General features: G+C 38.4%; 1 protein-coding gene across 1 annotated transcript in view; it reads left to right on the forward strand.

Moving 5' to 3' along the window:
• The window catches only part of LOC133557134 (sarcosine dehydrogenase, mitochondrial-like), a 74,472-nt gene that overhangs the window by 43,438 nt on the left and 17,056 nt on the right, over positions 1 to 13,978 (forward strand). Inside the window, exons 9-10 of the mRNA XM_061907377.1 lie at positions 5,044 to 5,157; positions 8,059 to 8,206. Of these exons, the coding sequence (XP_061763361.1) occupies positions 5,044 to 5,157; positions 8,059 to 8,206 (262 nt within the window). The remainder of the gene's footprint in view (positions 1 to 5,043; positions 5,158 to 8,058; positions 8,207 to 13,978) is intronic.

The following is a 13,978-nucleotide window of genomic DNA, read 5'->3' on the forward strand; positions in this document are numbered from 1 at the left end:
CATACATGTCATATATCACATACAACAATGTCATAGATGTCATATATCACATACAACAATGTCATAGATGTCATACATCACATACAACAATGTCATAGATGTCATATATCACATACAACAATGTCATACATGTCATATATCACATACAACAATGTCATACATGTCATATATCACATACAACAATGTCATACATGTCATATATCACATACAACAACGTCATACATGTCATATATCACATACAACAATGTCATAGATGTCATATATCACATACAACAACGTCATAGATGTCATATATCACATACAACAATGTCATACATGTCATATATCACATACAACAATGTCATAGATGTCATATATCACATACAACAATGTCATAGATGTCATATATCACATAAAACAACGTAATAGATGTCATATATCACATACAACAATGTCATAGATGTCATATATCACATACAACAATGTCATAGATGTCATACATCACATACAACAATGTCATAGATGTCATATATCACATACAACAATGTCATACATGTCATATATCACATACAACAATGTCATACATGTCATATATCACATACAACAATGTCATACATGTCATATATCACATACAACAATGTCATAGATGTCATATATCACATACAACGATGTCATAGATGTCATATATCACATACAACAACGTCATAGATGTCATATATCACATACAACAATGTCATACATGTCATATATCACATACAACAATGTCATAGATGTCATATATCACATACAACAATGTCATAGATGTCATATATCACATAAAACAACGTAATAGATGTCATATATCACATACAACAATGTCCTAGATGTCATATATCACATACAACAATGTCCTAGATGTCATATATCACATACAACAATGTCATAGATGTCATACATCACATACAACAATGTCATAGATGTCATATATCACATACAACAATGTCATAGATGTCATATATCACATACAACAATGTCATACATGTCATATATCACATACAACAATGTCATACATGTCATATATCACATACAACAATGTCATACATGTCATATATCACATACAACAACGTAATAGATGTCATATATCACATACAACAATGTCATACATGTCATATATCACATACAACAATGTCATACATGTCATATATCACATACAACAATGTCATACATGTCATATATCACATACAACAATGTCATAGATGTCATATATCACATACAACAACGTCATAGATGTCATATATCACATACAACAATGTCCTAGATGTCATATATCACATACAACAATGTCATAGATGTCATATATCACATACAACAATGTCATACATGTCATATATCACATACAACAATGTCATACATGTCATATATCACATACAACAATGTCATACATGTCATATATCACATACAACAACGTAATAGATGTCATATATCACATACAACAATGTCATACATGTCATATATCACATACAACAATGTCATACATGTCATATATCACATACAACAATGTCATACATGTCATATATCACATACAACAATGTCATAGATGTCATATATCACATACAACAATGTCATAGATGTCATATATCACATACAACAATGTCATAGATGTCATATATCACATACAACAATGTCATAGATGTCATTTATCACATACAACAATGTCATAGATGTCATAGATCACATACAACAATGTCATACATGTCATATATCACATACAACAATGTCATAGATGTCATATATCACATACAACAATGTCATAGATGTCATATATCACATACAACAATGTCATAGATGTCATATATCACATACAACAATGTCATAGATGTCATATATCACATAAAACAACGTAATAGATGTCATATATCACATACAACAATGTCATACATGTCATATATCACATACAACAACGTAATAGATGTCATATATCACATACAACAATGTCATACATGTCATATATCACATACAACAATGTCATACATGTCATATATCACATACAACAATGTCATACATGTCATATATCACATACAACAATGTCATACATGTCATATATCACATACAACAACGTCATAGATGTCATATATCACATACAACAATGTCCTAGATGTCATATATCACATACAACAATGTCCTAGATGTCATATATCACATACAACAATGTCATAGATGTCATATATCACATACAACAATGTCATAGATGTCATATATCACATACAACAATGTCATAGATGTCATATATCACATACAACAATGTCATAGATGTCATATATCACATACAACAATGTCATAGATGTCATATATCACATACAACAATGTCATATATCACATACAACAATGTCATAGATGTCATATATCACATACAACAACGTCATACATGTCATATATCACATACAACAATGTCATAGATGTCATATATCACATACAACAATGTCATAGATGTCATACATCACATACAACAATGTCATAGATGTCATATATCACATACAACAATGTCATACATGTCATATATCACATACAACAATGTCATACATGTCATATATCACATACAACAATGTCATACATGTCATATATCACATACAACAACGTCATACATGTCATATATCACATACAACAATGTCATAGATGTCATATATCACATACAACAACGTCATAGATGTCATATATCACATACAACAATGTCATACATGTCATATATCACATACAACAATGTCATAGATGTCATATATCACATACAACAATGTCATAGATGTCATATATCACATAAAACAACGTAATAGATGTCATATATCACATACAACAATGTCATAGATGTCATATATCACATACAACAATGTCATAGATGTCATACATCACATACAACAATGTCATAGATGTCATATATCACATACAACAATGTCATACATGTCATATATCACATACAACAATGTCATACATGTCATATATCACATACAACAATGTCATACATGTCATATATCACATACAACAACGTCATACATGTCATATATCACATACAACAACGTCATAGATGTCATATATCACATACAACAATGTCATACATGTCATATATCACATACAACAATGTCCTAGATGTCATATATCACATACAACAATGTCCTAGATGTCATATATCACATACAACAATGTCCTAGATGTCATATATCACATACAACAATGTCCTAGATGTCATATATCACATACAACAATGTCATAGATGTCATACATCACATACAACAATGTCATAGATGTCATATATCACATACAACAATGTCATAGATGTCATATATCACATACAACAATGTCATACATGTCATATATCACATACAACAATGTCATACATGTCATATATCACATACAACAATGTCATACATGTCATATATCACATACAACAACGTAATAGATGTCATATATCACATACAACAATGTCATACATGTCATATATCACATACAACAATGTCATACATGTCATATATCACATACAACAATGTCATACATGTCATATATCACATACAACAATGTCATAGATGTCATATATCACATACAACAACGTCATAGATGTCATATATCACATACAACAATGTCCTAGATGTCATATATCACATACAACAATGTCATAGATGTCATATATCACATACAACAATGTCATACATGTCATATATCACATACAACAATGTCATACATGTCATATATCACATACAACAATGTCATACATGTCATATATCACATACAACAACGTAATAGATGTCATATATCACATACAACAATGTCATACATGTCATATATCACATACAACAATGTCATACATGTCATATATCACATACAACAATGTCATACATGTCATATATCACATACAACAATGTCATAGATGTCATATATCACATACAACAATGTCATAGATGTCATATATCACATACAACAATGTCATAGATGTCATATATCACATACAACAATGTCATAGATGTCATTTATCACATACAACAATGTCATAGATGTCATAGATCACATACAACAATGTCATACATGTCATATATCACATACAACAATGTCATAGATGTCATATATCACATACAACAATGTCATAGATGTCATATATCACATACAACAATGTCATAGATGTCATATATCACATACAACAATGTCATAGATGTCATATATCACATAAAACAACGTAATAGATGTCATATATCACATACAACAATGTCATACATGTCATATATCACATACAACAACGTAATAGATGTCATATATCACATACAACAATGTCATACATGTCATATATCACATACAACAATGTCATACATGTCATATATCACATACAACAATGTCATACATGTCATATATCACATACAACAATGTCATACATGTCATATATCACATACAACAACGTCATAGATGTCATATATCACATACAACAATGTCCTAGATGTCATATATCACATACAACAATGTCCTAGATGTCATATATCACATACAACAATGTCATAGATGTCATATATCACATACAACAATGTCATAGATGTCATATATCACATACAACAATGTCATAGATGTCATATATCACATACAACAATGTCATAGATGTCATATATCACATACAACGATGTCATATATCACATACAACAATGTCATACATGTCATATATCACATACAACAATGTCATACATGTCATATATCACATACAACAATGTCATACATGTCATATATCACATACAACAATGTCATACATGTCATATATCACATACAACAATGTCATACATGTCATATATCACATACAACAACGTCATAGATGTCATATATCAAGATACTTTTAGGGAGTGATACAAGAGGACACAAACATTAACAACACTAGCATGGCTATGTAAGCTACATGCTAATATTACATCATGCCAGTTTAGAAGAACAATCAGTAGCTGACTGCCAAAAACCCAGCCTGCATTTTAAAATGTGTAGTGAAGCCTCTCTCTCTCTATCCTTCAGCTGCATGTTGTGTTCAGCAGTTCACATTAGTATCCTGAAGGCATCTGTTGTTTTCTGCAGGCTCCACGGTGTACACCTGCATGCTGAATAAAGGTGGAGGCACAGAAGCTGACCTGACCGTCAGCAGACTGGAGGCAGGAGATGCCAACCTTCCACTGGCACCCGAGTCTACTGGTGGGTAGGCTGGTCTTCTGCCCACTTTTTGTCTTACTCTCCTACGTCGTTGTTCTCTACCGCTCTGGACCACACACACACACACACATATATATATATATATATATATATATATATATATATATATATAAATAAAACAATTTATATACATATATAAATTATGTATATATATATATATATATATATATATATATACAGTGGGGTGAAAAAATATTTAGTCAGCCACCGATTGTGCAAAAAGTTCTATTTTGGTTTCATCTGACCACATGACATTCTCCCAATCCTCTGCTGCATCATCCATGTATCCATTTTGATATCAACTCCACTGATGGTGTTTGGAGGAAGAAGAATACTGAGTTGCATCCCAAGAACACCATACCTACTGTGAAGCATGGGGGTGGAAACATCATGCTTTGGGGCTGTTTTTCTGCTAAGGGGACAGGACGATTGATCCGTGTTAAGGAAAGAATGAATGGGGCCATGTATCCTGAGATTTGGAGCCAAAACCTCCTTCCATCAGTGAAAGCTTTGAATGGTTGACCAAATACTTATTTTCCACCATCATTTACAAATAAATTCTTTAAAATTCCTACAATGTGAATTCCTGGATTTTTTTCTTCACATTCTGTCTGTCACAGTTGAAGTGTACCTATGATGAAAATGACAGACCTCTGTCATCATTTGAAGTGGGAGAACTTGCACAATCGCTGGCTGACTAAATACTTTTTGGCCCCCTGTATATATATATATATATATATATATATATATATATATATATATATATATATATATATAGTAAATGAAAGTATAAACACATTTTATACACAGTACAATGACTGTTTTATGTGTGACCATTTTTGTTGACTTGTTATTGTGTTGTGTGACAATGTGTGTTGTGTTATATGAGACCATGTCTGTTGACTTTTTGTTGTGTTATGCGTGACCATGTGTGTTGTGTAATGTGTGACCATGTGTGTTGACTTTTGTTGTGTTATGTGTGACCATGTGTGTTGTTGTGTTATGTGTGACCATGTGTGTTGTGTAATGTGTGACCATTTGTGTTGGCTTTTTGTTGTGTTATGTGTGACCATGTGTGTTGACTTTTGTTGTGTTATGTGTGACCATGTGTGTTGACTTTTGTTGTGTTATGTGTGACCATGTGTGTTGTGTAATGTGTGACCATTTGTGTTGGCTTTTTGTTGTGTTATGTGTGACCATGTGTGTTGACTTTTGTTGTGTTATGCGTGACCATGTGTGTTGACTTTTGTTGTGTTATGTGTGACCATGTGTGTTGTGTAATGTGTGACCATGTGTGTTGTGTAATGTGTGACCATTTGTGTTGGCTTTTTGTTGTGTTATGTGTGACCATGTGTGTTGACTTTTGTTGTGTTATGTGTGACCATGTGTGTTGTGTAATGTGTGACCATTTGTGTTGGCTTTTTGTTGTGTTATGTGTGACCATGTGTGTTGGCTTTTTGTTGTGTTATGTGTGACCATGTGTGTTGACTTTTGTTGTGTTTTGTGTGACCATGTGTGTTGTGTTAAGGTGACCATGTGTGTTGTATTATGGTGACCATGTGTGTTGACTTTTGTTGTGTTTTGTGTGACCATGTGTGTTGTTTTATGGTGACCATGTGTGTTGACTTTTTGTCGTGTTATGGTGACCATGTGTGTTGACTTTTGTTGTGTTATGTGTGACCATGTGTGTTGACTTTTTGTCGTGTTATGGTGACCATGTGTGTTGACTTTTGTTGTGTTATGTGTGACCATGTGTGTTGTGTTATGGTGACCATGTGTGTTGTGTTATGTGTGACCATGTGTGTTGTGTTATGGTGACCATGTGTGTTGTGTTATGGTGACCATGTGTGTTGACTTTTGTTGTGTTATGTGTGACCATGTGTGTTGTGTTATGTGTGACCATGTGTGTTGTGTTATGGTGACCATGTGTGTTGTGTTATGTGTGACCATGTGTGTTGTGTTATGGTGACCATGTGTGTTGTGTTATGGTGACCATGTGTGTTGTGTTATGGTGACCATGTGTGTTGTGTTATGGTGACCATGTGTGTTGTGTTATGGTGACCATGTGTGTTGTGTTATGGTGACCATGTGTGTTGTGTTATGGTGACCATGTGTGTTGACTTTTGTTGTGTTATGTGCGACCATGTGTGTTGTGTTATGGTGACCATGTGTGTTGTGTTATGGTGACCATGTGTGTTGTGTTATGGTGACCATGTGTGTTGTGTTATGGTGACCATGTGTGTTGACTTTTGTTGTGTTATGTATGACCATGTGTGTTGTGTTATGTGTGACCATGTGTGTTGACTTTTGTTGTGTTATGCGTGACCATGTGTGTTGACTTTTGTTGTGTTATGTGCGACCATGTGTGTTGTGTTATGTGCAACCATGTGTGTTGTGTTATGGTGACCATGTGTGTTGTGTTATGGTGACCATGTGTGTTGACTTTTGTTGTGTTATGTGCGACCATGTGTGTTGTGTTATGGTGACCATGTGTGTTGTGTTATGGTGACCATGTGTGTTGTGTTATGGTGACCATGTGTGTTGTGTTATGGTGACCATGTGTGTTGTGTTATGGTGACCATGTGTGTTGACTTTTTGTCGTGTCATGTGTTATTTGCGCCATGAGTGAGAAAGGTGGTTTGGATTGGGTCATAAATACAAATGCTGTGCTGAACACAATTCATGGTCATTAGCCAGAAGAAGTCATACAAGATGGAGATATATGATGCTGTCAGATATTCAGCCTCCATCTTTAACAAACCTTTGACATGTGGGACTTTGGATGGAGACTATTCTCACACCTTCTCGAGGTCACCAGTGTCATGGGTGTTGTTGGTCCTCAATGGTCGTATGACATCATGCTTTGTCCGACTCCTGCCCCAGGTGACGCCTACTACCTGGCCATCGGAGGGGGCGTGGCGGAACACAACTGGAACCACATCCAAGGTGTTCTCCAGGACCAGGGCTTCCGCTGCCAGCTGACAGACCACTCAGAGAACATGGGCATGCTCAGTATCCAGGGGCCCAAGAGGTACCCATGTCAACACATACACTACTCACAGGTACCAAGAGGTACCCATGTCAACACATACACTACTCACAGGTACCAAGAGGTACCCATGTCAACACATACACTACTCACAGGTACCAAGAGGTACCCATGTCAACACATACACTACTCACAGGTACCAAGAGGTACCCATGTCAACACATACACTACTCACAGGTACCAAGAGGTACCCATGTCAACACATACACTACTCACAGGTACCAAGAGGTACCCATGTCAACACATACACTACTCACAGGTACCAAGAGGTACCCATGTCAACACATACACTACTCACAGGTACCAAGAGGTACCTACAGTATGTAAACACATACACTACTCACAGGTACCAAGAGGTACCCATGTCAACACATACACTACTCACAGGTACCAAGAGGTACCTACAGTATGTAAACACATACACTACTCACAGGTACCAAGAGGTACCCATGTCAACACATACACTACTCACAGGTACCAAGAGGTACCTACAGTATGTAAACACATACACTACTCACAGGTACCAAGAGGTACCCATGTCAACACATACACTACTCACAGGTACCAAGAGGTACCTACAGTATGTAAACACATACACTACTCACAGGTACCAAGAGGTACCTACAGTATGTAAACACATACACTACTCACAGGTACCAAGAAGTACCTACAGTATGTAAACACATACATTACTCACAGGTACCAAGAGGTACCCATGTCAACACATACACTACTCACAGGTACCAAGAGGTACCTATGTCAACACATACACTACTCACAGGTACCAAGAGGTACCCATGTCAACACATACACTACTCACAGGTACCAAGAGGTACCCATGTCAACACATACACTACTCACAGGTACCAAGAGGTACCTATGTCAACACATACACTACTCACAGGTACCAAGAGGTACCCATGTCAACACATACACTACTCACAGGTACCAAGAGGTACCCATGTCAACACATACACTACTCACAGGTACCAAGAGGTACCTATGTCAACACATACACTACTCACAGGTACCAAGAGGTACCTACAGTATGTAAACACATACACTACTCACAGGTACCAAGAGGTACCCATGTCAACACATACACTACTCACAGGTACCAAGAAGTACCTACAGTATGTAAACACATACACTACTCACAGGTACCAAGAGGTACCTACAGTATGTAAACACATACACTACTCACAGGTACCAAGAGGTACCTACAGTATGTAAACACATACACTACTCACAGGTACCAAGAGGTACCTACAGTATGTCAACACATACACTACTCACAGGTACCAAGAGGTACCCATGTCAACACATACACTACTCACAGGTACCAAAAGGTACCTATGTCAACACATACACTACTCACAGGTACCAAGAGGTACCCATGTCAACACATACACTACTCACAGGTACCAAGAGGTACCCATGTCAACACATACACTACTCACAGGTACCAAGAGGTACCTATGTCAACACATACACTACTCACAGGTACCAAGAGGTACCCATGTCAACACATACACTACTCACAGGTACCAAGAGGTACCCATGTCAACACATACACTACTCACAGGTACCAAGAGGTACCTATGTCAACACATACACTACTCACAGGTACCAAGAGGTACCCATGTCAACACATACACTACTCACAGGTACCAAGAGGTACCCATGTCAACACATACACTACTCACAGGTACCAAGAGGTACCCATGTCAACACATACACTACTCACAGGTACCAAGAGGTACCCATGTCAACACATACACTACTCACAGGTACCAAGAGGTACCCATGTCAACACATACACTACTCACAGGTACCAACAGGTACCCATGTCAACACATACACTACTCACAGGTACCAAGAGGTACCTATGTCAACACATACACTACTCACAGGTACCAAGAGGTACCCATGTCAACACATACACTACTCACAGGTACCAAGAGGTACCCATGTCAACACATACACTACTCACAGGTACCAAGAGGTACCTATGTCAACACATACACTACTCCCAGGTACCAAGAGGTACCTATGTCAACACATACACTACTCACAGGTACCAAGAGGTACCCATGTCAACACATACACTACTCACAGGTACCAAGAGGTACCCATGTCAACACATACACTACTCACAGGTACCAAGAGGTACCCATGTCAACACATACACTACTCACAGGTACCAAGAGGTACCCATGTCAACACATACACTACTCACAGGTACCAAGAGGTACCCATGTCAACACATACACTACTCACAGGTACCAAGAGGTACCCATGTCAACACATACACTACTCACAGGTACCAAGAGGTACCCATGTCAACACATACACTACTCACAGGTACCAAGAGGTACCTACAGTATGTAAACACATACACTACTCACAGGTACCAAGAGGTACCCATGTCAACACATACACTACTCACAGGTACCAAGAAGTACCTACAGTATGTAAACACATACACTACTCACAGGTACCAAGAGGTACCTACAGTATGTAAACACATACACTACTCACAGGTACCAAGAGGTACCCATGTCAACACATACACTACTCACAGGTACCAAGAGGTACCTACAGTATGTAAACACATACACTACTCACAGGTACCAAGAGGTACCCATGTCAACACATACACTACTCACAGGTACCAAGAGGTACCTACAGTATGTAAACACATACACTACTCACAGGTACCAAGAGGTACCCATGTCAACACATACACTACTCACAGGTACCAAGAGGTACCTACAGTATGTAAACACATACACTACTCACAGGTACCAAGAGGTACCTACAGTATGTAAACACATACACTACTCACAGGTACCAAGAAGTACCTACAGTATGTAAACACATACATTACTCACAGGTACCAAGAGGTACCCATGTCAACACATACACTACTCACAGGTACCAAGAGGTACCTATGTCAACACATACACTACTCACAGGTACCAAGAGGTACCCATGTCAACACATACACTACTCACAGGTACCAAGAGGTACCCATGTCAACACATACACTACTCACAGGTACCAAGAGGTACCTATGTCAACACATACACTACTCACAGGTACCAAGAGGTACCCATGTCAACACATACACTACTCACAGGTACCAAGAGGTACCCATGTCAACACATACACTACTCACAGGTACCAAGAGGTACCTATGTCAACACATACACTACTCACAGGTACCAAGAGGTACCTACAGTATGTAAACACATACACTACTCACAGGTACCAAGAGGTACCTACAGTATGTAAACACATACACTACTCACAGGTACCAAGAGGTACCTACAGTATGTAAACACATACACTACTCACAGGTACCAAGAGGTACCCATGTCAACACATACACTACTCACAGGTACCAAGAAGTACCTACAGTATGTAAACACATACACTACTCACAGGTACCAAGAGGTACCTACAGTATGTAAACACATACACTACTCACAGGTACCAAGAGGTACCTACAGTATGTAAACACATACACTACTCACAGGTACCAAGAGGTACCTACAGTATGTCAACACATACACTACTCACAGGTACCAAGAGGTACCCATGTCAACACATACACTACTCACAGGTACCAAAAGGTACCTATGTCAACACATACACTACTCACAGGTACCAAGAGGTACCCATGTCAACACATACACTACTCACAGGTACCAAGAGGTACCCATGTCAACACATACACTACTCACAGGTACCAAGAGGTACCTATGTCAACACATACACTACTCACAGGTACCAAGAGGTACCCATGTCAACACATACACTACTCACAGGTACCAAGAGGTACCCATGTCAACACATACACTACTCACAGGTACCAAGAGGTACCTATGTCAACACATACACTACTCACAGGTACCAAGAGGTACCCATGTCAACACATACACTACTCACAGGTACCAAGAGGTACCCATGTCAACACATACACTACTCACAGGTACCAAGAGGTACCCATGTCAACACATACACTACTCACAGGTACCAAGAGGTACCCATGTCAACACATACACTACTCACAGGTACCAAGAGGTACCCATGTCAACACATACACTACTCACAGGTACCAACAGGTACCCATGTCAACACATACACTACTCACAGGTACCAAGAGGTACCTATGTCAACACATACACTACTCACAGGTACCAAGAGGTACCCATGTCAACACATACACTACTCACAGGTACCAAGAGGTACCCATGTCAACACATACACTACTCACAGGTACCAAGAGGTACCTATGTCAACACATACACTACTCCCAGGTACCAAGAGGTACCTATGTCAACACATACACTACTCACAGGTACCAAGAGGTACCCATGTCAACACATACACTACTCACAGGTACCAAGAGGTACCCATGTCAACACATACACTACTCACAGGTACCAAGAGGTACCCATGTCAACACATACACTACTCACAGGTACCAAGAGGTACCCATGTCAACACATACACTACTCACAGGTACCAAGAGGTACCTACAGTATGTAAACACATACACTACTCACAGGTACCAAGAGGTACCCATGTCAACACATACACTACTCACAGGTACCAAGAGGTACCTACAGTATGTAAACACATACACTACTCACAGGTACCAAGAGGTACCCATGTCAACACATACACTACTCACAGGTACCAAGAGGTACCTACAGTATGTAAACACATACACTACTCACAGGTACCAAAAGGTACCTACAGTATGTAAACACATACACTACTCACAGGTACCAAGAAGTACCTACAGTATGTAAACACATACACTACTCACAGGTACCAAGAGGTACCCATGTCAACACATACACTACTCACAGGTACCAAGAGGTACCTATGTCAACACATACACTACTCACAGGTACCAAGAGGTACCTATGTCAACACATACACTACTCACAGGTACCAAGAGGTACCCATGTCAACACATACACTACTCACAGGTACCAAGAGGTACCTATGTCAACACATACACTACTCACAGGTACCAAGAGGTACCTATGTCAACACATACACTACTCACAGGTACCAAGAGGTACCCATGTCAACACATACACTACTCACAGGTACCAAGAGGTACCCATGTCAACACATACACTACTCACAGGTACCAAGAGGTACCCATGTCAACACATACACTACTCACAGGTACCAAGAGGTACCTATGTCAACACATACACTACTCACAGGTACCAAGAGGTACCTACAGTATGTAAACACATACACTACTCACAGGTACCAAGAGGTACCTACAGTATGTAAACACATACACTACTCACAGGTACCAAGAGGTACCTACAGTATGTAAACACATACACTACTCACAGGTACCAAGAGGTACCTATGTCAACACATACACTACTCACAGGTACCAAGAGGTACCCATGTCAACACATACACTACTCACAGGTACCAAGAGGTACCTATGTCAACACATACACTACTCACAGGTACCAAGAGGTACCTACAGTATGTAAACACATACACTACTCACAGGTACCAAGAGGTACCTACAGTATGTAAACACATACACTACTCACAGGTACCAAGAGGTACCTACAGTATGTCAACACATACACTACTCACAGGTACCAAGAGGTACCCATGTCAACACATACACTACTCACAGGTACCAAAAGGTACCTATGTCAACACATACACTACTCACAGGTACCAAGAGGTACCCATGTC

Source organism: Nerophis ophidion, linkage group LG08 (genome assembly GCF_033978795.1).
Source record: "Nerophis ophidion isolate RoL-2023_Sa linkage group LG08, RoL_Noph_v1.0, whole genome shotgun sequence".
Classification (NCBI taxonomy): Eukaryota; Metazoa; Chordata; class Actinopteri; order Syngnathiformes; family Syngnathidae; genus Nerophis; species Nerophis ophidion.